Here is a 26,812-nt window from a genome sequence, read left to right on the forward strand (position 1 = left end):
CAATCTAGCTGTGGCTCAGGCCAGTCTCTGATAATGGCTACACCCAACCCCTTCACCCAAAGGTCCCCGGGGCTGCAACGGGCATCCCAAAGCACACCAGAACAATTAGGGGCTTCCGTTCTGCTCCTCTATAAATGCTGTCTCCCCAGAGCTGGCCTTTGGTTCTGTGGGGCCCAGCGCAAGGCAAGACATATGGGGCCTCAGACAGACAGCCCCAGCCCATCAAGGGAGGGGAGTTGGTCATTAGGGGGATATGGAAGAGGGGGATGGGTCCCTTGATGGCTGCTGAATCCAGGCTAGGACATGGGGGGACCCTATGTGGTGACTGTAGGCCACAGAGACCCATAAGGTGTGTCTGTGTCCAGCAGCCTCTGTATGCATCACAGCCAAGCCGCAGGATTTCTCTACCACAAGGGACACTGCACATGTTGTATCTGGGGGACCGGACAGAAAGGGAACAAGGGGTGTCTGGGACGGGGTGGGGAGGAAAAGGCATATCCCAGTGGTTCGTCCTTTGAAGAGTGAGGTTGCAATGGGCTGTTGAGTAGGGATCTCCTGGGTACACGGCAGGTGCGAGTGTAGGTCCCTGTGCGGCCTCCCACGATGCCCACGTGACCTGCTCCTGTGGCCAGCAGAGAAGTTAACTGTGAGGGGATCCCTCTGTATCCACATACCTGCATGGCCCTGCAGAGCCATTGCTCAGGACTAAAACCCTTCGTGGCTGCCAGTCTCGGCTCCCAATGTGCTTTGCAGTGCAACAGCCCCTAAGAGCACAGGGCTGGGACTGGCCTAAGGGAAATGCTTCCAAACACCTCTGACGCACCCCTCTTCCCTGTCGCCTGCCCCCTCGCTCTCTCTCTAGGGCTCTGCAGCTACCCCATAAGTTAGGTTTTCTCCCAGGAAAGGAAGGATAAATAGACAAAGCCTGTGACAGTGGGCGCATGGCATTGCAGTCTGAACTCCATACTCTGCATGCACTGGCAGGGTAGTTTGTGTTGTAAGAACAGGTTAGCTGCCCCATAAGGCCCCAACTGCATTACAGACCTTGACCATGATTGTCACCAGGCTGACACCATGTGTTTTAGGCCCAGGCATTATTTTCTTAAGCACTGTGAGGGCACCATGTTTCAACCTGGCTTGTAAGCAGAGCTGCGGCTGGAATCTCACCTGGAAGTTCTGCTGTGTATGTGTGTTTGAGCCGGGGGTCATTGAACTATGCACAGGTAATAGGGTTAGCTTGTCCCTCTACCTCCCTGGTCCATGAGCAAGATCCCAAAATGCATTGCACCACATGAGAAAATACCCACAATCCTCTGCCACTCTGCACCAGCGGCAGAGACAGGAGGTTGCAGCTGCCCCAAATTTCCCAGAGTGCATCAGTGGGAACATGGTGGTGCTATACAATAAGTATGAGCAGGCCAAAACCATTGACATGTGATTGGTCTGGGAGAAATGCTACAGCATGGATATGCCAAACCATGCAAGCTGCAATTGTGTCAGCACCTGGCGCCCATTAACAAGGGTTCTGTCTGGAGTGCAGCCAGTATAAACCAATGTGAGCATAGCGGTGAGGACAGTCGGAACAGAGCAGCAAAGGGAATTAGCTGCAGGAGTTATTCAGTAACCGATGGGGTTAGGGCAGGTTCAGGCTACAGTCCCTACCACAGCTCCGAGCAGCTGCAAAGACCTGGATTATTCAGAAACCACAACACAACAAAGTGAACCATGAGTCCCTGCACCTCCTCCCACCTGACACGAATACCATGACACGAACGGTGTGATTGAGGTCTGGCTGCTGATTGCTAGACCCCCCAACCCCCACTTGGGACATCTTCAGGACTTGAACCCAAGAACCCTCAGCACTAAAAGCATGAGCTGCTATCACTGGAGCTAGAAGACCAAACCTCACTGCTGCAGCAAATAACAGGCTCATAAACCTCTTATGTGAGCCAGCCACTGAGGATACGTCTAAGTCCAGCCTCTGATTCAGGTTTGATCTCCAGTCCCCTTTTGGGACCTGGGTCCTAGGACTCTGCTGGGAGTGGGGCAGGGTCACAACCCAAATCCCACTGCGACTCGGATCTAAGCCTGTCATTTTGCAATGTGGACACTGCTCAAGCCACAGGCCCGAGTAGTGCAGTGTGAATGCGTTAGCATGCCTGAGAGACCTGGGTCCAGCAAGTGTAAATGCAGGTTTACACCTGGCCTTGGCCACTGTCGGAAGACAGGATACTGGGCTGAATGGACCTATGGTCTGACCCCACCATGGCCGTTCTTATGTCGGTTTACAATGTGGTGTGGATGCTCCAGCACATGGCTGGAAACACAGAATCCACAAGCCTGGGCCCAGCAGATCCAGGTTTACAATGCAGTGTAGACATACCCTGGAGGGAAGACACTTAATCAGGACTTAGCAGAGTCCCAGATCCCTGAAACCACACAGTCTTTTCCACCCTCTATGCACTGAGAACAGGCAGGAGGGAACTCTTCCTGGCTCCTAGATTACAATGTGAAGGTGGGTTCAAACTAAGGCAAAATGAGCTCCACACTCCCTAATGCTTCTTTCATGAGCAGCCGGGGCACGCTCAGATAGAGCAATTCTCCACCCCTGCCCCACGGAGCTTGCACTTCAAAGCGGACACACATGCAGAAGTTCAAAGGCCCAACGGGCCACCACCAGCACGTCACCAGGACATTCCTAATGCCCAAGCAAGCCCAGGCCCCAGCGGGAGGTTAGCCGGGCTTGCACCAGTCAAAAAGCAAGGGGAGAGTTTGGCCCAGAGAATCTAAAGATACCCCGTGTATATAGGCCCCAATCCATCACGTGCTTACCCTTTGGACTGGAGCAGGCCCAGTGAAGCCAAGGGGATAATCCACCTGCTTCAAGTTACACACCTGCTTAAGTGCTTTGCTGGACCAGGCCATAGCCAATAACTGGAAGACACACTGGGGTCGTGCAGCGAGGATTTGGGGTCAAACTGTGCCCCCCATTGTGCTTTGCCACTGGCATCAATAGAGGAAGGATTTAGCTCTGGATGCCCTAGTGCCAAGTGATGACTGCCCTTTCCACAGGTGCCCATGGGACAGGGAGGGCACAGGATGCCTCCCCGCCTTTGTACCCCACACTGTGCAGGAGCCAGCCACACCTCTCCCGGCTGTCTCCTCAGCCTCCGGCAGAGCCATCCAAGAGCACAAAAGAGCATATGCTTCCTTCCTGTCCACAGGCAGGAGGCAGCATCCCACTGCATGACCAGGGCTCATCCCCCTGATTTCTAGTGTCCCTGCTGGGGCGGAGCTGGGCTGCAGCCAAAACCCACCCAGAGCTTCAGCGCAGACAACATCCACGACATGCCTTAAAGAGTCACCCACTTCTGTCGTGACGCAACTTCAGTCAGAGTCACTTGAGATTCCCCCACGCTCGCCCGTCGAAGGAGAAGGCACCAGCCCTCAAGGTTTCATAGAGAGGATCCCAGTCAGTATTTCTCCTTCGCCAAAGCCAAGACCAGCCTTCGAGCCACGAGCATGCATTCCCCATAGCGCCCAGTGCAAACTCCAGGCATGGGCCTCTCCTTACCTTCCAGTTCTCCTCCCGGGGCAGAGATTTGAGACATGCGCAGGTGGGTCGTGCCAATGACATCGTTGTGAGTGACACGGTCCCTGAAATAAGGGGTTCAGTTTAATTGTAGTAAGTGTTTGATTGATCATGCTTTGCCCATAAAGAGCCTTCCTTGGGAGAGCTCCAGTTCTTTACAAACGCTAACTCTCCAAGTCATCCCTATTAAGAAGGTCAATATTATTGGACTAGATCCCCATCTGGTGTAAATCCACATTGCTCCATTGGAGGCAGTGGGCCAGATCCCCATCTGGTGTAAATCCGCATTGCTTCATTGGAGTCAGAGAGCCAGATCCCCTTCTGGTGTAAATCCACATTACTCCATTGGAGTCAGTGGGCCAGATCCCCAGCGGAAGTCAATGAAGCTGTGCTGATTTTTGCCAGCTGCAGATCTGTCCCATTAGCTTGGTATTACAGAAGGGAAACTGAGGCACATAGCGACGTGAAGTGACTTGCCCACTATCACAAAGGGAGACAGTGGCAGACTGCACAATAGAAGCCAGGAATCCCAATTCCCTGTCCACTGCTCTTGCCACTTAGGGTCCAAGCCTGAACATCCACCCTGCAATTTGATAGCCCCCACAGTCCAGGCCTCACAAGCCCACATCAGCTGCCATGGGCCACCCATGGGTGTTTAATTGCAGTGTAGACATTCCCTTAGCCTGCTCCCTCCTGCATGTAAGATTATTAGCCTAGCACCCATGACTTTATTGCCTACATCTACTACCAACCTGTATGTTCTTGGATGTTTACAAAGGTGAGAAATAATTTCCTATATGTTTTCGAGCCACTTGGTTGCAGGAGAAGGAAGTTACTGCCCTGGGGAGTGCTCCTTACAGCCAGTTATCACCTGACCCACCCCGGCCTTAACATGCCTGGGAGAACTCGCTTGGCCCTTGCACAGTGCAGGCGTTGGTTCTGGGAAGGAGTCTGGCTTGGGACACTCGCTGCGTTTCGGATCTGGGTTGCACTAGTACAGGACCATTGAGATGGGGGGGTGCCTAAATTGGTCCTTAGAACAGGCTCCCCACTGTGTAGACACGGCCCATCTCCTCTTGGACCCTGTCTCCTTCTATCACCATTTCAAACTCACCAGTCCATGACCTGGATCCTCATTTTCTCACACATGGAAGGAAACTAGGAAAATAGGCACAAAAGAGGAATGGTCAGTGCAAAAGGCTGAGGGAACAGTGCTCAGAGCGAAGCAACCCACGAGGCAGAGATCTGCCGTTGCTCACCATGGCCGGCACGGTGATGCGCTGGTTCCACTGTGGGTTGGCGTTCTTCTCCAGGATCTTAGAGCTGATCTGGCGAGAGAAGGGAACAATAAAAGGCAGCGTCAGGGCAGCATTGGCTCACCCTTCTTTACAAGCCAGGACACAACACAGACTCATTTGGTTGTTTCTGTTACGTTTCCTTGCCCCAGGTGGGTTTTTCGTGGCTTCCAATTCTTAAGAAACCTTCCAGGGTGCAACAACATGCACCTGAGGGAGGGAATCCTGAACCATAATGGGCCAGGATGTCCAAAAACCAGGCCTTCCTGCTGCTGTCTGGCTTTATGGGTGGTGTCAGGGCAGGGGCACCAGAGCATGGGGAACCAGAGGGCCATAGCTCCACCGCTTTTCAAAAAGGGAAGGCTATGCCCTCCCACTTTTTACTGGCTGTAAGGGAGAGCAACAGGGGGAGGGGCCTCAGGGAAAGAGGCAATGTGGGGGCGGGGCCTCAGAAGAAGAGGCGGGGCAAGGGCATGGCCTCGGTGAGAAGAGACGGCACGGGGGCGGGGCCACAGATCAGGCATCAGTTTTACACACACACACACACACACACACACACACACACTTTTAGGGCACTTCTGTCGCTCCTGTACCAGGCTCCTCAGACTGTCTCTGTCAAGCCAAATGTTCTTCAGGGTCCTATGTGATGCCAGGAGAAACACCTACTGTGTGGGGGAAAGGAAGGCTTGGAGCTCCTTCCAATGCCCGGGAAGAGTAAGCCCTGGCTACGGGAGGAGGGGGAGCAGTGGGACACACGGTAACACCCGGGTACAAAATATACAGAAATAACAGAGTAGGTCACACTGGTGGGGGAGTGGCACTATTGTGAAAGAAAGCATAGAGTCAAATACAGTAAATATCTTGAATGAAACAAACTGCACCATAGAATCTCTATGGATAGAAATCCCATGCTTGAACAAGGAAAGTATAGCAACAGGGATATCCTACCGACTACCTGACCAAGATGGTGACAGTGATTGTGAAATGCTCAGGGAGATTAGAGAAGCTACAAACACAGAAAATGCAATAATAATGGGGGATTTCAGCTATCCTCATATTGACTGGGAAATGTCACCTCAGGACAGGATGCAGAGATAAAATTTCTAGACACCTTAAATGCCTGCTTCTTGGAGTAGCTAATCCTGGAATCCACCAGAGGTGAGGCAATTCTTGATTAAGTTCTAAGTGGAGCACAGGATCTGGTCCAAGAGGTGAATATAGCTGAACCGCTCAATAATAGCAACTATAATGTAATGTAATTTAACATCCTTGTAAGGGGGAAACTGCCAAAGAAACTTACCACAGTAGCATTTAAGTTCAAAAGAGGGAACTACACAAAAATGAGGAAGCTAATTAAATGGAAATTAAAATGAATCGTCATGTGTGAAATACCTCAAAACTGCATGAAGACTATTTAAAAATGCCATAGAAGAAGTCAAATTGAATTCATGCACCAAATAAAAAAAATAAAAAAGTAAGGGGACCAAAAAACACTACCATGGCGAAATAGCAGAGGTGGTTAGAGACAAATGGGCATCCTTTAAAAATCGCAAGTCAAATCCTAGTGAAGAAAATAGAAAACACCATAAACTCTGGCAAGTCAAATGTAAAAGTACAAGAAGCAGGTCAAGAAAGAATCTGAAGAGCAATTAGGTAAGGACACACCAAAAAAGCAACAAAAAAATTAAGTATATCAGAAACAGGAAGCCTGCCAAACAGTCAGCGAGGCCACTGGATGATCGAGGTGCTAAAGAAATACTCAAGGAAGACAAAGCTGTTGTGGAGAAGCTAAATTAATTCTTTGCCTGGGTTTTCACTGCAGAGGATATAGGGGAGATCCCACATCCAAGCCATTCTTTTTTAGGTGACAAATCTGAGGGACTGTCCCAGATTGAGGCATCAATAGATGAGATTTTTTAACAAATTGATCAACTAAACAGTAATAAGTCACCAGATGGTATCACCCAAGAGTTCTGAAAGAACTTGGATATGAAATTGCAAATCTACTAAATGTGGTATAGAAACAATCACTTAAATCGGCCACTATAGGAGATGACTAGAGGGTAGCTAATATAACGCCAATTTTTCAGAAAAGGCAATCCTGGAAATTATAGGCGAATAAGCCTAATGTCAGTATCAGACAAACTGTTGAAACTATAGTAAAGAAGAGAATTATCAGACAAATAGAATCTATAGATGAATATGATTTGTTGGGGAAGAGCCAACAAGGCTTTTGTGATGGGAAATCATGCCTCACCAATCTATTAGAATTCTTTGAGGGAGTCAACAAGCACGTGAACAAGGGTGATCCAGTGGATATAGTGTACTTGGACTTTCAGAAAGCCTTGACAAGGTCCCGCACCAAAGGCAGTTAAGCAAAGTAAGCAGTCATGGGATAAGAGGGAAGGTCCCCTCATAGATCAGTAACAGGTTAAAAGACAGGAAACAAAGGGTAGGATAAATAGTCAGTTTTCACAAGGGAGAGAGGTAAATAGTGGGGAGCCCCAAGGATCTGTGCTGGGACCTGTGCTGTTCAACATATTCATAAATGATCTGGAAAAGGGGGCAAACAATGAGGTGGAAAAATTTGCAGACAATATAAAATTACTCAAGATAGTTAGGGACTACAAAGGGATTTCACTAAACTAGGTGACTGGGCTAAAAGTGGCAGATGAAATTCAATGTTGATAAATGCAAAGTAATGCACATTGGAAAACTTAATCCAAACTATACATACAAAATGATGGGGTTTAAATTAGCTGTTACCACTTGAGAAAGAGACCTTGGAGTCATTGTGGATAATTCTCTGGAAACATCTGCTCACTGAGCTTTGGCAGTCAAAAAGGCTAACAATGTTAGGAACCATTAGGAAAGGGATAAATAATAAAATAAAAAATAACATAATGCCACTATATACATTCATGGTACGCCCACACCCTGAATACTGTGTGCGATTCTAGTTGCCCCATCTCAAAAAAGTTATATTAGAATTGGAAAAGATTCAAAGAAGGGCAACAAAAACAATTAGGGGTATGGAACAGCTTCCATATGAGGAGAGATTCAAAAGACTGGGACTGATCAACTTAGAAAAGAGACGACTGGGGGGGAGAGGGGGATATGATCGAGGTCTATAAAATCATGACTGGTGTGGAGAAAGTAAATAAGGAAGCGTTATTTACTCTTTCTCATAACATAAGAACAAGTGGTTAGCTGATGAAATGAATAGGCAGCATGTTTAAAACAAACATAAGGAAGTACTTCTTCACACAACGCACAGTCAACCTGTGGAACTCATTGCCAGGGGATGCTGTGAAGGCCAAAAATATAACAGGGTTCAAAAAAGAACTAGATAAGTTCATGAAGGCTAGGTCCATCAATGGCTATTAGCCAAGATAATCAGGGATACATCCCCATGCTCTGGGTGTCCCTAAACCTCCAACTGCCAGAATCTGGGAGTGGACGACTGGAGATGGATCACTCAGTATTGCCCTGCTCTGTTCATTCATTCTGAAGCATCTGGCCACTGTTGGAAGACAGGATACTGGGCTTGATGAACCATTGGTCTGACCCAGTATGGCCATTCTTATGTTCTTACATAGCTGTAGAAAGAGGGATGTCCCGAGTGCCTCCTTCTGGCCGTCCAAGAAGCAGATGTCTCCTGAAGAAAGAGCTCCCCAGCATTGCAGGCACTGGTCAGTGTGTGTGGTGCTTGCCAGCAGGGGGCAAGTTTAGAAGTTGCATACACAGTTTAGAAGGAACTTTGGCACGGGCAGATTAAAGTCACCTGAGTCCAGTTCAAGGTCTTGGTCCTTATCTTCAAGGTGCTCAATTGCTCGGGCCCAGGATAGCTAAAAAAGCCTGCTGCTCCAAGATAAGGACTATGGTCAACAACTCTCCACCACAAGGACAAAGCTCGTCTGGGCAGGAAACAACTTTCTTGGGTGCACCCTGAGACTATGGAATGAACTCCCCCAAGAATTAAGAACCGTCCCAAACTTCCCCGCTTTCCTGTCCAAGTGCCCTTTGCCATCCTGCCTTCTCTGATGCAAACACAGAGCAGCGTGGACATTTAAAACGCAGAATCCTGCCACAACAAACCCTTCCACTGCCCACATAATTCACCCTGGGGCCAGGATAAGAGGAAGTACAAACCACACAGGACAGATGTTAGTGACTAACGTCTGCACTAACTTATTGCACCAATAGAAGCACTCAGATACTATGGTGAGGAGAGCTATACGAGAAACTATTCAGAATGGACTACGCCACATTTTAATAGAGAGAATGTTTTGTGGGCCTCCCCTTTCTGAACACCCAGCCCCATTCCCATTTATGATCCCATAACATCCCCATCACAACTACAGCCCATTGCCTACCTGGAAGAGTAAGGTTAGGAAAATGTTTAATGTATCATAATGGAATTTATCAGATGGAAATTAAGATAGGAGGAGGTGTCAGATCCATGGGACCAGACAGATCCTCGTGGACCAGAAATGGTTCATGGATCACAGCTTGGGAACTGAGAACATTTAAGAGACAATGAAACAATGATCATCCACCAATTTAAGCCTGTTCCAAAACTGTAGCCGAGCCCCAAGCTAGGAAATTATTTCTTGGTTATCTCCCCACCCCTCCCCACAAACACACAAGGATCTAAATATCTGCATTGTCATTTTTAATACAACAGCACCACTAAGAGCCTAGAGCAGAAATTACTCATATGCAGCAAAGAACAGAAGACACCATCCATGCTTTCTCCAGAGAGATGCATCCCATGGCTAATCTGCTGCTACTCAGAACCTAGCTTTGCCATCCTGTCTGTGTCCTACCCTGCAAATAGTCCTTTGAGCAAAGGCAGCCAAGATTGGCTCCTTAGTTATGGGTTTTTTATTTATTTTTGCATTGAGAGGGATCAGAGATTTTAATTAAAAAAATGTTTTTCCATTTTAATTTTGTGACACTGACAAAGGGGTAGTGGCTATGGGCACAAGCACAGATGTGTAGGAAAATCTGTCCATCTATCTAGGTATTCTTAGTGCACCCTTCTTCGTGGTATTTCAGCACAAGGGCAGAAAAGACAGATCGAAGGGGGCATAACTAAGGCTGATGAGATGAAACTGCGCGAAGGGAAACTTGGATTGGGCATCAGGAACCATTTCCTAAGAGTGAGGATGGTTAGAATATGGCACCAGACTGGACAAAGGTGTTCTAGGGGTCAGGGCAGCACTGACCAGGCTGGATGGAGGAGTAGATGTTCCGGCACTACGGAAATGAGCACAGTATGAGCAATCAGACCGACAGAACTTCCCCATCTCTAGCTTTTGGGAGTAAGATACAGATGTGAGTGATGCTACTGCATGCCCACCGGGGAGCTGTGTCAGTCCAACAGGTCAAACTGCTGCAGGCATCACCCTGCAATAAAACTCTGCCCAGGCCTCACTCCTCTTTGCTTTTCTCCAAAGCAACAAACAAAGGCACCAGAGATGCCCTAGACCACCTATTCCCTCCTCCCCTGACCTCCTTTACTTTCATCTTCTAGAAAACAGTGCCACCCAACTCCCACATTTCCATGCTCCAATTGACCCCTAGGTGACAGCTGGCTCACAACCAAAGATTGTCCCATGGAATGAGGCTGGTGGCCCATTGATGAGGTTGCTAAGGGAACAGGAGTCCAGGAGACAGAGGCAGATTTTCTGCTCAGCCTCAGGGGATGGCCTGTCAGTTTCCACCACTCACCGTTCTGCCGGCAAAGCTGACTTCCACAAATGGATCAACCAGGTTCTTCTTGTTGCTCTCAAAGCCGAAGATCTGCTTGACATTGTCCATGATGGCATCGTCCACTGGAACAGAAGAGAACCCTCAACAATCAGCGCTCATAAGGCTGGAGCGCATAAGGAGTCAGCTGACTGTGATGCCAGTGGCCAGCCCAGAATGGCCCCAGGCTGGTAGGCCTTCGGCTTCAGAGCACATGGAAGAGTCTGAACTCTGCTTAGAATCTGACTCTGAACTTTTCCATCTCTGTGGCCCAGTCTTTACCGATCAGCCCTTCAGTTAGTACCAAGTATGTGGTAGTGACAGATGTGACCACTGTAGTGCTGAGACCACTATGGGATTTTACATCCATTGAAAGGCAATGAGTTCCAGTCCCTGGTGGAATAAGAGGTGAAAGCCTCTTTAACCAGCCTCTTTAACCAGCCCCCAAGCCTTGTCCTGGTAACAATCCTGGCCCTGTACTAATTACTTTTACAGCCCTAAAGCCGTAAAAGTCCATCTGCCCTGCAGGGCGAATGCCTCTGAGTGACACCAAGTAGAACGTCAAAGGACAGATCCTCAGCTGGTGTAAATCAGCATAACTCCACTGACTCTAGTGGTGCTGCACCAATCTACACCAGCTTGGGGTTTGGCCCATTGTCTACTGTGGCGCTCTGCTGATTCACATGCACGGGAGAGCTGGTCTAAGGCATTAAAGAGTCCAGTGTCAGAGTGAGATGATTGGAATGGAAATACAGAACACAGGTGGACTATTTCCCTTCACTCTTGGGCTGTAACATGTTAGTGCTGCTGTGCCATTTCCAAGGTGATGAGCATGGATCAGTTGCAATTAGACCCCGCAGCTGAAACACATACTCTGGGGCAAGTCTTCAGCTCTGTAAATTTTCAGGCAGAAGTGAGCCCCTCTCAGCGTGACCCCAGTTGGACGCAGAAGATTTCCCTCAATATCTTCCTTCTCTTCAGCCACTTCTTTCTTCTCCAGCTGTGAGACAAACAAACAAGCTGTTACAAAAGGAGAGAAACAAGGCTGAACCTTTCCGCAAAGCAGAGAAACAGCGTCTGCTAAGCAGAAACTAATGCATCCCACCCCCAAGGTGAGACCTCCTTTACCATAAACCAACAACGGGCCCCACCTTAGACCCTCAGACCCAAACCAGTTGTGAAAGTTTGGATTCAGAGCCAAACTCCAGGGATCAGGCCCATCTCTGCTGTAAAGCCACAGACACATAGAGACTGCAGGATCTGAGCTAGAGGGTGGGACCTTTAAAGGGTTCAGCATTGGCCTAACTCTACTCTCATGAGGTCCGTGAGCATTTTACCTCTGACTTCCCTGTGTTGCATTTTGAGTTTGGTTCTGCTGGTAGTAAGAGGTCAAATAATCAGGTTCAATCTGTATTTATCAATCATAGATTGTAATCAAAGATTAATACAGCGCAATACAGAATAGAGAAAGGAAGGTCATGTTACCAAACTGATTTGAAGAATGGAAAAGTGACTGCAGCTTGATTCATTCCCAGAAACTGTCCCCCTTTTATATTGTGCTTAGGACAAAGACACTTCCTTTCTCAAAGAAAATTCCTAACTGATCTACATATAGAATCCCTTTCATGGTATCTCAGCTTATCTATTCAATACACCAGAGAAATCTGTGATTAAGTCCTTATTTTAGAAAACACCTGTGGCAATAAGTAATTCCTAATAAGCTAAAAGCATCTCTTGCTGGCTCAAATTATCTCATCGATCACCGAAGATATTTGCAATAACAAGTATCCCTCGTCAATTACAAATTGTCCCTTCCTGGACATCTGGACACATTCTCTGTGGGTCAAGAAGCTTCGGGTACAAATATTACACACATTCCATCATTTGGTCACACGCTAAATTCAGCCGAAGTACATAGTCCCTAGAATCTTAGCTACAAAAATTAGTATGGTAGATATGAAATGCTTTGGTTCATGCACAAAGGATCATGGGGTTGTATATACAAAGAATAATGGGAAGTTTGGTTCTCTTGCTAACAAGTAGAAGCAGGCTAATTCTAAGCGTTTTAGGACCCCTCTCCTTTCATACGCTCTGTAAGCTGATCACCTGCAAGGTCAGGTAGAACTCTTCCTTGCTGGCATGTAACAGCACTGGACAGGACTATTATAGGGGACCTGCAAGGGGTAAAATGGGAGTTTGTTCCTTTATGATATATAAAGGTGATTTGAATATTTTTCCCCGATTTGAGATTTAGGTCATCTCTACCCTGGAAGACTCTAAGGACAGCTAGAGAACTAGCTTTGTAGATTCCAAGGACAGGAGGGACCACTGTGATCATCTAGTCTGACATCCTGTGCAACACAGGTCATAGGACTTCCCCCCAAAATAATTTTTGCTTGAATTACAGAGAAACATCCAATCTTGATTTAAAAAGTGCAAACGATGGAAAAGCCACCATGACCCTTGGTAAATTGTTGCAATCGTTCATTACCATCATTGTTAAACTAGTGAATTTATGGCATCAGAAATACGAAGGAAGTGAATGTTGTTAATTGGGAGGGAGTGGCATTTTCATTCACACTGTTTATAACTCTTGGGGTTTGGTTGCTTGCTTTGTTAATCCTATTAGCTCAACCACTAAGGAGAAAAGCTTTCTGTGTGTATTACCACCACCATGGCCACCACCCCAGCCCCTACCTTCAACTAAGGACTGAGAAATTTCCCAAGCTACATTTGAGTCACCCAAGAAGTTTTCCAAAAAAAGCAGGGATGTCTTAACTTGAAATTCCAAAGACAGCTAAGGCAGAAAACAAGCAGAAAAAAACACTTTCAGGCTCTCTTTATAGAATCATAAAATCGTAGGACTGGAAGGGACCTCAAGAGGTCTTCCAGTCCAGTCCCCTGCACTCATGGCAGGACTGAGTATTATCTAGACATCCCTGAGAAGGTGTTTGTCTAACCTGTTCTTAAAAATCTCCAACTATGGAGATTCCACAACCTCCGTAGGCAATTTATTACAGTGTTTAACTACCATGATATTAGGAAGTTTTTCCTAATGTTCAACCTGAACCACCCTTGCTGCAATTTAAGCCCATTGCCTCTTGTCCTATCCTCAGAGGTTAACGAGAACAATTTTTCTCCCTCCTCTGTATAACAACCTTTTAAGTACTTGAACACCATTATCATGTCCCCCTTCAGTCTTCTCCTCCACACTAAACAAATCCAATTTTTTCAATCTTCCCTCATAGGTCAAGTTTTCTAGATATTTAACAATTTTTGCTGCTCTTCTCTGAACTTTCTCCAGTTTGTCCACATCTTCCCTGATGTGTGGTGCCCAGAACTGGACACAGTACTCCAGTTGAGACTTAATCAGCATGGGGTAGAGCGGAAGAATTACTTCTCTTGTCTTGCTTACAACATTCCTTCATCCAGAATGATGTGTTACACTATTGATTCATATGTAGCTTATGATCCATTATGACCCCCAGACTCCTTTCCTTCCTAGGCAGTCATTTCTCATTGTGTATGTGTGCAACTGATTGTTCCTTCCAAAGTGGAATACTTTGCAATTGTCCTTATTGAATTTCATTCTATTTATTTCAGACCATTTCTCCAGTTTGTCCAGATCATTTTGAATTTTAAACCTATCCTCCAAAGCACTTGCAATCCCTCCCAGCTTGTTATCATCTGCAGACTTTTTAAGTGTACTCTCTATGTCATTATCTAAATCATTGATGAAGATATTGAACAGAACTGGACCCAGAACTAATCCCTGCGGGACCCCACTCCATGTGCCCTTCCAGCTTAATTGTGAACCACTGATGATTACTCTCTGGGAATGGTTTTCCAACCAGTTATGCACCCTCCTTGTAGCAGCTCCATCTAGGTTGTATTTCCCTAGTTTGTTAATAATAAGGTCATGCAGGACAGTATCAAAAGCCATACTAAAGTCAAGATATACCACATTTACCACTTTCCCCCGCCATCCACAAGGCTTGTTACCCTGTCCAAGAAAGCTATTAGGTTGGTCTGACACAATTTGTTCTAGGCAAATCCATGCTGACTGTTACTTATCACCTTATTATCTTCTAAGTGTCTGCAAATTGATTGCTTAATTATTTGCTCCATCATCTTTCCAGATACAAAGTTAAGCTGACTGGTCTGTAAGTCCCCAGGTTGTCCTTATTTCCCTTTTTATAGATTGGCACTATGTTTGCCCTTTTCCAGTCATCTCTCCCTTTTCCATGACTTTTTGAAGATAGTCAATCATGGCTCAGATATGTCCTCAGTCAGCTCCTTGAGTATTATACATCATGAAGAAGCAAGAACAGGCCCAAAGCCATCATTTGCCTTTGTAGGGCACTGTTCAGGAGAGGGTTCGCCTTCCTCTGAAATGTCATTTATAGGTCACTGCCACAGGCAGGTGATTTCTTTAAGTGGACCAATGATCTGTTGGAATTCCTATGACATAATCATTGTCAGCACATCCCCTCAGATTTCTTCCTCTCATTGGTCTAGCACAATCTCATTCAAGTCAACCCTTCATGTCTTCTTCAGGCAGCAAGATAAGAGAGTAGGCCCTCAAGTAGCTCTCTTTCTCCATGACAGCAAAATGGTACTTACGGGAGCTTCGTCGCCAGGTCCCAGCACAAACAGGCTGACTTTCACATAACCTTTGGCCCCAGCAGAAAAGTCTTCAGAGTCAGAAAGAAGCAGCCACTTCCTGAGCAAGGCATGCTCTAAAAGAGAGAAACCAGGTTTCTGGCTTATTACTGTCTGCCTCATAGGATGGAAAGATTTTGTAGCATCAGAATAAGGGATGTGGGAAATCATTTCACAGTATTGTCAACCCAAAGCATTTAAAAATCATGAGCCAACTCTACAAATATCATGAAATTGACTCTAAGGTCATGAGAGTTTTAAAAATAATAAATGTTGAGTTCTTTTTATTTGCCTGCTGGTTTTTGAGCCTATTGGGTTTGTGTCATCAAGCTTTTCTTTGCAACTGTGAGGGCAAGAAACTTACTTATTTTTCTAGTGAAAGCTGAGATGCTGACATAATCACATGACTCCAGTAGCTGGGGCTTTAAGAAAACCACCAAACAGCATGAGCCGTGTGATAAAATTGCAGGAGTTGAGGTCACTGAGTTCATCTAAACTAAGAACAAGACTTGAACCTTCCTCCAACACATCTGAACTTTTGCATCTGGAAAAAGTTGGGTTGGAGGTTTTGTTTGTTTCTCATCCCTTCCGGTTTCAAATGGGCAGGGATGGAAAGGGTTAAATAGATGTGAGAAAGGCTGGCTTCTCATTGCATTTCCTACATAGATAAAGCAAGCTGCAATGTAAGTCATTCTAGGGGCTTTTTCCATATCTAGGCACTCTATCAGTCCTCCTTTCTCTCTCTGCAGGGACAGCTTCTGGCTGTAGTACAGCCCCACTCTTTCCAGCAGGAACTCCCCCCGCCTCCGCAGCTTCTCTGCTAGGAGACCATCCTCACCTATTTCACATTTGAGGACAATGTATACCTTCAAATCAGCGGCACTGCAATGGGTACCCGCATGGCCCCACAGTATGCCAACATTTTTATGGCTGACTTAGAATAATGCTTCCTCAGCTCTCGTCCCCTAATGCCCCTACTCTACTTGCGCTACATTGATGACATCTTCATCATCTGGACCCATGGAAAAGAAGCCCTTGAGGAATTCCACCAGGATTTCAACAATTTCCATCTCACCATCAACCTCAGCCTGGACCAGTCCACACAAGAGATCCACTTCCTGGACACTACGGTGCTAATAAGCGATGGTCACATAAACACCATCCTATATTGGAAACCTACTGACCGCTATTCCTACTTACATGCCTCTAGCTTTCATCCAGATCACACCACATGATTCATTGTCTGCAGCCAAGCTCTACGATATAACCGCATTTGCTCCAACCCCTTAGACAGAGACAAACACCTACAAGATCTCTATCATGCATTCTTACAACTACAATACCCACCTCCTGAAGTGAAGAAACAGATTGACAGAGCCAGAAGAGTACCCAGAAGTCACCTCTACAGGACAGGCCCAACAAAGAAAATAACAGAACGCCACTAGCCATCACCTTCAGCCCCCAACTAAAACCTCTCCAACGCATCATCAAGGATCTACAACCTATCCTGAAGGACGACCCATCACTCTCACAGATCTTGGGAGACAGGCCAGTCCTTGCTTACAGACAGCCCCCCAACCTGAAGCAAATACTCACCAGCACCACACACCACACAACAGAAACACTAACCCAGGAACCTATCCTTGCAACAAAGCCCGTTGCCAACTCTGTCCACATATCTATTCAGGGGATACCATCATAGGGCCTAATCACATCAGCCACACTATCAGAGGCTCATTCACCTGCGCATCTACCAATGTGATATAGGCCATCATGAGCCAGCAATGCCCTTCTGCCATGTTCATTGGTCAAACTGGACAGTCTCTACGTAAAAGAATAAATGGACACAAATCAGACGTCAAGAATTATAACATTCAAAAACCAGTCGGAGAACACTTCAATCTCTCCAGTCATTCAATCACAGACCTGAGAGTGGCTATCCTTCAACAAAAAAACTTCAAAAATAGACTCCAACGAGAGACTGCTGAATTGGAATTAATTTGCAAACTGGATACAATTAACTTAGGCTTGAATAGAGACTGGGAGTGGATGGGTCATTACACAAAGTAAAACTATTTCCCCATGTTATTTCTCCCCCCCACCCCATCCCACACTGTTCTTCAAACGTTCTTGTTCTTCCTCAGACTGCTGGAAATGGCCCAGCTTGATTATCTCCATAAAAGGTTTTCCTCCTTCCCCCCACCCTTCCTGCTGGTAATAGCTCATCTTAAGTGATCACTCTCCTTACAGTATGTATGATAAAACCCATTGTTTTATGTTCTCTGTGTATGTATATAAATCTCCCCATTGTATTTTCCACCGAATGCATCCGATGAAGTGAGCTGTAGCTCATGAAAGCTTATGCTCAAATAAATTTGTTAGTCTCTAAGGTGCCACAAGTACTCCTTTTCTTTTTTCTCACCAGCAGAGTATCCCTCACTCCCCATGGCCCTCTCACTGCTCCCCTGGATCCAGCTCTCCAGTGTGGAGACATCAATGGGGTAAGCCCCATGGCTCCCCTACCTTCAGCTCTCTCTAACCCTCAGCTTCAGCAGTCAGCATGCAATGCCCTCTGCTGACCCTCCTGCCTTCAGGCTCTCCAGCCCTGAATCTCCAGCTCTGGGAGGTCAACCGGCAAACCCCACTTGACTTGTTCTTCTCCTGCCTTCAGCCTTCCCCCAGGAATCATCTACAGCTTCCTTTAGGGACCTTCCACAGTCTCCTGGTCTCTGGCATCTCTCAACTCCCCCTTTTCCTGACTGTGTCAGGCAGCCCTGATTCACAGTGTCTGCTACATCTTGGGCCCAGGTGCCCTCTTTCAAACCCAACTGGGGTCAGCAGACAAGTCACAGATGCATGGGTCTCTTCCCTCTTAAAAGGACAGTGTCACCCTGTGATGTGTATATATAACTGTGTGTGTTTGTGTGCTTACATTTAAATATACATGTGTAAATACATGTGTGCGCACATGTAGACCTCTGCATTTGGCCCATAGAAAGTTGTAGCAAAGAAATATCCCTAAATTGTACAAATTTGATTTCTAATTTAAAATCTCTAATGGTTCCAAAAATCTCTAACTGTAATTGTTTAACTTACTTGGTTCTGCATAAACTGTCCCAACATCCAGCTATAAAATAAAATGAAAAACAAAATCAAATGTTTAGCCAGAAAAGAGGCTGCACAGAAAAGAGGCCAAAATGATTAAAAATATGTAGCGAGAGAGATGAAATCACAAATCGTTACCCGAAATTCCCCAATCACAGAGTCTGTCCGGAGCGACCGGGAATCCACAACCTGGAGGGGGGGAAAAGATGCAAAAATCTAAATCCAGCATGTAAGAAAAAACTCACAACCATCCATGTTAAATTATTAGCATTCTCAGCGCACTCAGCTTGGAGGTTTGGAAAGCAGGTCAAAACTTGTCAGATTTCATCGCAATTCTTTTCTTATTTCAAGTTTAACAAGAAATCAGGGAAATACATTTTGAAAAATATCATGATCATTCCCCCCACTTCTTTGACCTGTTCTAGCAGTTTGTGTTTAACCTCACTAGGGGCCTGACACGAAGCCCCTTGAAGTGAAGGAGAGAGTACTGTTGAGTTCAATGTGTTTCGGGTCAGGTGTGATGTTGGCAGACCAGGTACCAGTTAATGCCAAGGTCCCTAGGCCTCTCTGAAAACTGATAAATGCATGGCTGGGAACCAGTCTGACTCACCTGTGGGTTAGTGTTGTTAAACAGGTATTAGATTTCCAGAGATGTGTTTAGTGTTTGGACTTTATGAAATGCTGGTAAATCGCTGCCTGCATTAATCTCACTATTAACACCTGCATCCTGTTTTCTAAGGTAATATTTAAGTATTTGCTCGGTAACTATAAAAGTGTTTGCTATGACTAAGGCTTAGATTTTGTCATGGTTATTTTTAGAAAAAGTCAGGGACAGGTCACGGGCAATAAGCAAAAATTCATGGAAGTCACGACCTGTCCCTGACTTTTACTAAAAATACCCTGGGGAGAGAGGGGGGACAAACAGAGCACTGCTGGGGCTTGCAGCTGCTCCAGACCCAGGGGGGCTGACCCAACCCCAGCTGCTGCTCCGGTGGGCTGGGGACTGTTGCTTTGGTGGCCCCGGGGCTGGCCGCCACTCAGATCTTCCGGCAGCCCTGGGGCTGACAACTCTTCCAGCCCTGGCCAAGAAGAAATCTCAAAGGTCCCGGAAAGTCATCCGGGACCTCCATGACAGAATCATAGCCTTAGTTATGACACTGGAAAACACCCCAGTCAGTAAAGAAGCATTACCAAGGGTGACAAATCTCAGAGGGGTGTTTGTCTGTATCACAAAAACAACGAGGAGTCTGGTGGCACCTTAAAGACTAACAGATTTATTTGGGCATAAGCTTTCATGGGTAAAAAACCCTCTTCTTCAGATGCATGGAGTAAAAATTACAGATACAGGAATAGATATATATTGGCATATGAAGAGAAGGGAGTTACCTTACAAGTGGAGAACCAATGTTGAAGGCCAATGCAGTCAGGGTGGATGTGGTCCACTCCCAATAATTGATGAGGAGGTGTCAATACCAAGAGAGGGAAAATTGCTTTTGTAGTGAGCCAGCCACTCCCAGTCCCTATTCAAGCCCAAATTGATTACCAAGGGAGAAATACTGGTTTACCACAAGCGGCATCATCTCCTGCCCAACTAAAGAAGGCCCGTGGACACCAGACAAGCCATTGCGGAACATCAGTGGACAAAAGATTGCTGATTGCTCCCCCCACACCCATGAAGAGGTGACCTGCACAAATGCTCGTCCCATCAGTTTGAACTCTGGGGGAAGGGAATAAAAACGCCTGAGCAGAAGGAACTTTGTCACTATGTGGCTCGAACTGTGAGGGGGAAAGACTTTTGAGCATTAGCAAGAGATCCCCAGTTGGTTAGCCCAGGTTAGCCCTAAAGAACATACAGAGCTTGCTTATTATAGCAGGTTCTAAAAAAGCAATAGAAGCTAAGACTGTAACTCATTTGTGTGTATGTTCACCTGCTTTAACCTTGTAAATAACTCTCATTTCTTTTCTTAGTTAATAAATCTTTAGTTAGTTTATTATAGGACTGGCTACAAGCCTTCTCTATGGTGTAGGATTGAAGGTGCAAGTGGGTAAGTAACTGGCCCTTTGTGACTGGGAGTAACCTGAATAGTGTTGGGATTTTTGATGCAAGGGACCATCTACCACAAAAGCAAGTTTGCCTGGCTGGCAAGATAGACTGGGATGCCTAAGGGGACTGTCTGTGACTTCATGGGTTAGACTGCTATGGTGCTTGAGAGCTTGTTACTTGATTGGTGAAATTTAATTGTAGAAGACATATCCAGTTCGGGGTTTGTGCCCTGGTTTGTGACAGTCCACCCTGAGGTTAGCACTCACAGTCGTGAGCAACTCCAGACAGCTTGACAGCAGGGTCGGGTACTTTTGATGCCAAAGGCCCAGGTCTGATCCTTGCCCATGCCCATGGTGTCTGTATACACATGGGCCACCACAGCAAGTGTGTGCAGAGCTGGGACGAGTGGATTGTTTCCTATGAGACAACTCTGGCTTTAGTGGCTTTGCATCCGTCACATCGGGGTGGTCAGAATGTGGCTAAACGTAGCCCAGCAGAGACTTCATCTCCAATACAGAGATGCTACCCTGAAGGACAACAGACCCCAGCATCCAATGCTCCATTCGGATCAGAGCTGCCAGCCAGTCCCTGCAGCCTACCCAATCATACCTGTGGTAAGACTGGCTGCAAATTGTTTAGCATTGTACCAGCTAGATACAACTCCCAAGCTAGTAGCAAATAGCCACATATGGTTCTTACCTGGATCAAAGTTTGGGGGTCCAGCCCATCATTATTCCAAGGAACCATAGGGCTACTGTGGAGAATGGAAGAGGAGTTTGGCCATTTTGTCTTGAGAACTTACCGTGATGAAAATGGGCTCATCAAACAGCTCAGCCGGAGATTCAAAGACATTGAAGAAAAAGATCTGTTAAAAAATACAGATGAGACAAAGATCTGAAACATGTCCGAAATATGTACAAGGGGCCAGAAAAAAACAGTAGCCTGGCAAAGGTTGGCCTTGACACAAGTTGATTAAATCACAGTGCAATCCTTAGAGATGCTTTCCACTAGCTGCTGGAATTCAATATTTTTCCACTTCTCATCTGAGGATCTCAGAGCACTGGATCAAGACATGAGGGACCGAGGTGCTACCCCCAGCTCTGCTACTCACCTGTGGGGCAAATCACTTCTCTGAGCCCCTTTCCCCTCCTAGGCTTTGTCTTTCTTTTATCTTTAGACTCTAAGCTCTTTGGGGTAGCGTCAGAGCCACCGGGCAGGCAGCTGAGGCAGGAGACGATGCAGGCTGCAACCAGGGCTGGCTACTGTGGGAACAGGCCCAGGCTGGAGCAGGGACAGGGACAGTCTGTTCAAACTAGTGGCAGTGAAAATCCCCCTGGCCAGCTAGTGAGGTTGAGCAGACTGGAGAGACTGTGTCCCAGAGGACCCTGGGTGGGGCCTCTCCTGTAGATTGGCTGAACCCTGGTTGAATGGCATGGGCCTGAACACAAGACCTGCAGGTAATTGCCTCTGACGACTCATCCCACCCTGGCTCAGGAGTGATCCTCAGGCTGACCTCAGGCTCAGGCTCGGAGCGGTCACAGGCAGGGACCATCACACTGTGCTTAGCACTGTGGGGCCCTGATCTCGGCTGGTACCTCTAGATGCTACTGTAATAAGAAGGTGAGAATAATTTCCTGGCTCTCTCCGGGCACTAGCTGTACCTGGAGGAGCACGTGGTCGTGTTTCTATGCACCTGTCTGTCATGCAAACTGCAAGTGACTAACATACTAGGAGAATGTTCTCAGCTGCCCTGTCACATGATCCCTTTCGGGGGCCCTACAGGATCAAAGCAAGCCTAGAATGAGGTTAGACTGCTAACGCCACAGGGCCGAGTGTTGGCCCTTGCACGGCGCAGTGCTGCGCTCTCAAATAATCAATCCCCCCCTCGGACAAGCGCCAGAATAACGAACCCCATCTCACCAGCTGCTAAAACAACTGCTTGCGGGGTTTAGATCGTAACTAGGGGATTATGACTGTCTAAGAGCAACTGAGGCATTTCCTATGGCACCTTCCTAAATCCTAGATCGTGAGCTGCCAGGGGATGGGGGTGGTCTATGTATTACTTATGTACACAGCGCCTAGCAGGATGTGACCCTGCTCGCAGGCGCTACCCCAGTGGAGACACCGAACAATAGCCGGACTCACCTCATCGAAGAACGGGCCATTCCCTTTGCGGATCCTAGTTCTTTTCGTCTGTCCAGCCACCGTCACTTTCACCACCGATTTGATGTTGACACCGGGAAGCTGCCTGCCCTCTATGACTCGCACCCTGATCTAAAGGCAGGTGGAGGAGAAAAGGGCAACAGCCCATCAGATGCTGGGGAATGCTCAGCTCTCAGCTACACCAGCCCAGTCCACTGGAATCAATGGGGTTGCACCCACAGTGGCAGACGGGAGTCTAGCCTACAGGGAGAAGATGCAGCCCTGAGCTGCAGCACTCGGCTCCAGCTCCCAGCTGCTGCAGGATTCCCGGGTGCTTGGATCAGTTTAACGCATTGCGGGGCAATGAAGACCCCAGGATGGTCACGCACCAGAGAAGGTTTCGCTCCTAAGGTGGCGCAGTCAATGGGACGGTAAAGAAAGAGCAGCTCGGAGAGGCAAATGTCACACACACATTGCTGTTGCTCACCTGGAAGTCCTGAGGTTTGTTGGACAGCAGCTTTTTCGGGGCACTTTTCCTCCTCTTAATCCCGTGGACGTGGTGTGAAGGAGGCTTCCGGGGGAGCGTGGGCTGCTCCGACCCAGAGGGCCCTGTGGAAGGCTCCGTCTCATCCCCTGTCGCTATCTGGTCTTCGGTGTCTTCCTCCCCGGCTGTATCTGGAAGGCATGGGGGTGACAGCTCGGTCGGGGAGGACATGGAGAATTGGGAACTGAGCCAAGAGATCAGAGCTGAATCCACAGAAACAGACCGGGGCAGTTCGCCAGCATTAGCTTTGCACAGGAGAAGGGCCCACACGGCAAGGGTCAAGCCGTCCAGATCTGGCCAGGGCTGTCCCCAATATCCAGACCTCAGGTTGGTTCACACCACATGACCCCCCCTGTGCCAGGCTGGGCCCTGGAATCAGTCCCAGCTCAACAGGATGAGCACCGCTTCCCGAGCAGCCATCACCACGTCCTAGGGCAGGGGTTCTCACAACACATTTTTGGTGGCCACTAATTCTTGCAGGTTGCCGCTCTGACAAACCTGTCTCTCTGTCCCTGCCTCCCGTAGCCCAGGGAAAGTGGGTTGGGAACTCACCGGCCGCCTGTGGAGTCCCAGACTCCCCGTGCCCCAGCCGGGCGGGCAAGCAACCGAACACCACAGCCGCCTCCAGCACTGCGCACACCGGCCCCATGTGTCCCCAGAGGCGCTGCCCGGAACCCCCAAGGAGGCTGCCTTGTGCAGGGTGCTGGCCCCGGCTGGTGACGCCAGCGCAAACACCAAGGTGGCACGCATCTCACTGCCCTTGGGCAGAGCTATTCAGGGGCAACAGGAGGGAAGGGCTGCTGCTTCTGCCCCCCCCATCTCCGCCCATGCTTTGGAGGCCGTCACAGCCGCAAAAACATCCACTGGCAGCCCCATGTGAGGAACGCTGTCCTAGAGGCATAGGGTGGAAATACTCCGCAACTTCTGCTACTCCTCACTAAGCCTGGCATCTGGGAGCATGGGCACCCCTAGGCACTGACTTTCATTTTTCCGGGTGTTTGCTCTACCCCCATCCGCCCTGAGGTCCTGCCCCTACTCATCCCTTCCCCCAAGGCCCCACCCTCGCTCCACCTCTTCCCACTCCCACTCTGCCCCCTCTCCCAAGGTCCCACCCTTGCTCTGCCTCTTCCTGCCCCCACTCTGCCCCCTTTCCCGAGGTCCCACCCTTGCTCTGCCTCTTCCTGCCCCCACTCCACGCCCTCCTCCCTGCGCCTCCCGCCCGCTGCCAAACAGCTGATTAGTGGGGGGGGCCAGTGGGTACTGAGCACCCACTATTTTTCCCCGTGGGTGCCCCAGCCCCAGAGCACGCACGAGGTCAGCGCCTGCGCCAGCAGGGATGTTTCTTTTACTTACTAGACCAGGGGGAGAGGCGAGGGGGAAGCAGTCCCTGGGATCCGTCTTAAAACAAAAGCCAATTTCTCGAAGCAGCTACAGCTTTAGCTCCCAAGCTCAAGGTGCACAAAGTGCACACTCAAATCTCTGCAAGAGCTGACACCCAGCACAGCATCATCTGTTGGTTATGATGCACGTGACCCACACTAGAGAAGTGCACTGATTTTTGTTCTTCCCTTGGGGCTAATCTCTTAAAGGGCTTGGCAGCCTGCTGTAGAGATGGGTGAAACTTTTTAGCCAAAGCTGCTTTTGGGGTGTGGGGGGTGGGGAGAATGCAGATTTGGTGACAGCAAAACATTTTGCCCATTCGCGTCAATTTCGCTGAATTGTTTGGTCTGGGCAGGAGACGGGGAGGAATCTGGAAAAACCAAAGTTGATTTTTTTAGTGTGGTTTGAAGTGACTTTTAGTTTCACAATTTCCTTGATTTTTAACAAATCCAAAAACTTTTTTAAATGGTCAAAATCGAAACAAAGCAGTTCAATTTTGTCAACACAAAATGGTTCATTTGACCCCAAATGAAATTTTTTCCACCATTTGATTCACTCAAAATTTAAACAGATTTTCCACTTTGGTCCCAACCAAAAGGAATTTTTTTTTCAGCTTTTCAAAACTGCCAATGAATTAAAATATCCCTTATTTACCCAGCTCTAGTCTGCGGCTGCTTCAGGCTAATGGAGGAAGTCCCACGCTAGAGGTTGACACGTTTAGCGCAGGCAGTCCCAGGTTCAAACCCCCTCTGCCAGCACAAGCAGGGTTGTTTATAAACATGGTATCAGGGGTGCCAGAATGGGGAGGTCCATAGCCCCATCACTTTTTACCGGGTGGAGGGGGCAGAAAGGCGTGAGTGGGGGCGGAGCCTCAGGGGAAGAGGCGGCATGGGGGAGGGACCACAGGGAGAAGAGATGCCAGTGGCTCCCCTGCACTTTTAGGGAGCTTCCATCACCCCTGTGTGGCACCAGCTAAGTCCCACTAGCTGGGGGCAGTGGCACGCTCATCAACCTCTTGAAAGTGACAGAAACACACACACCCCTGCTATGGGTCTCCCCACCTCTCTCACAAACACACAAAACAGGCAAAGCGGCAGAGGCTAGAAACCACATTTTGGATGAAGCTGCTGCCATGCAAAATTCAACTCCCCAGCCAGCCTGCGATGGGGAATGATTCTGGATGGGTGGTTCAATCTCATTTTGGCTTTTCATCATCACCACCACGATGAAGGGTGGGGAAGTCACTGTCCCTGGGCTGAGAACTTTCCCTAATGACTTTGCAGGAATAGGGCAAGAAGGGTATCCTCAATTACCAAGTGCCCTGGGGAAAACACGAACAAGAAGTGGCCAGAGGGGTGCCAGCAGGGCCGGATCAACGCCCATTAATCAATGCAGATTTGCATGCGAACAGAAAGAAGTTCGCTCGCTTGAGCTAGTGGCCTTGGGACCTGGCGCATGGAGTTGTAGCACGATTCGGGGCAGCCCAGCCAGCCACTGCCACAATGGAGAAGCAGCTGGTCTAAATTTCAGTGAGTGGTGCTGCACACTGGCCCACGGGTCACAGCACCACTCAGGTTTGGCCCGGCTCCCCTTCATCACAAGGAGCTGCAGAATGAGTCACTGGTCCCAGCAGCCCCACAGCATGGCCAGCACGGCTGCAGTGAGTGAACAGTGTGGCTCTCTGTTGTGATTCTTCTTAGGATGCAGGAGCCCAGAAGTACATCGGTGTGTCAGTACAGCTGTGCTGTGGTAAGCTGGCTAGTGCAGGCCTGGCCTCAGATTGTCACAGCTAAACGCAGGGTGAAACAGACTGTTTAGCATAAGTAGTTAGCAACATTTCAAGGGACCACGGGAGGTGAAGTGGCCCTTTAACACCCCTCCCGCCATAGGGAGGAAAGGAGGGGGGCAGCAGCGGGAGGAAAGGGCTGTTAGTGGGTTACAGGTTCAACAAGGACAAGTGCAGAGTCCTGCACTTAGGACGGAAGAATCCCATGCACCGCTACACACTAGAGACCGAGTGGCTAGGCAGCAGTTCTGCAGAAAAGGACCTAGTGGTTACAGTGGACGAGAAGCTGGATATGAGTCAACAGTGTGCCCTTGTTGCCAAGAAGGCCAATGGCATTTTGGGCTGTATAAGTAGGGGCATTGTCAGCAGATCGAGGGACGTGATTGTTCCCCTCTATTCGACATTGGTGAGGCCTCACTTGGAGTACTGGGTCCAGTTTTGGACCCCACACTACAAGAAGGATGTGGAAAAACTGGAAAATGTCCAGAGGAGGGAAACAAAAATGATT

At 48.1% G+C, this 26,812-nt stretch overlaps 1 protein-coding gene across 10 annotated transcripts in view; it reads right to left on the reverse strand.

Moving 5' to 3' along the window:
- The window catches only part of DYSF (dysferlin), a 312,032-nt gene that overhangs the window by 193,977 nt on the left and 91,243 nt on the right, over positions 1 to 26,812 (reverse strand). For all 10 annotated transcript variants that reach the window (XM_043512839.1, XM_043512838.1, XM_043512840.1 and 7 more), the window contains exons 6-16: positions 23,082 to 23,269; positions 22,598 to 22,726; positions 21,255 to 21,317; positions 18,547 to 18,597; positions 18,400 to 18,430; positions 15,265 to 15,380; positions 11,515 to 11,641; positions 10,624 to 10,727; positions 4,852 to 4,920; positions 4,707 to 4,750; positions 3,575 to 3,657 (exon numbers count right to left, since the gene is read on the reverse strand). In XM_043512839.1, coding sequence (XP_043368774.1) covers positions 3,575 to 3,657; positions 4,707 to 4,750; positions 4,852 to 4,920; positions 10,624 to 10,727; positions 11,515 to 11,641; positions 15,265 to 15,380; positions 18,400 to 18,430; positions 18,547 to 18,597; positions 21,255 to 21,317; positions 22,598 to 22,726; positions 23,082 to 23,269 — 1,005 coding nt within the window. The remainder of the gene's footprint in view (positions 1 to 3,574; positions 3,658 to 4,706; positions 4,751 to 4,851; positions 4,921 to 10,623; positions 10,728 to 11,514; positions 11,642 to 15,264; positions 15,381 to 18,399; positions 18,431 to 18,546; positions 18,598 to 21,254; positions 21,318 to 22,597; positions 22,727 to 23,081; positions 23,270 to 26,812) is intronic.

The sequence above is a fragment of the Dermochelys coriacea genome, chromosome 4 (genome assembly GCF_009764565.3).
Source record: "Dermochelys coriacea isolate rDerCor1 chromosome 4, rDerCor1.pri.v4, whole genome shotgun sequence".
Classification (NCBI taxonomy): Eukaryota; Metazoa; Chordata; order Testudines; family Dermochelyidae; genus Dermochelys; species Dermochelys coriacea.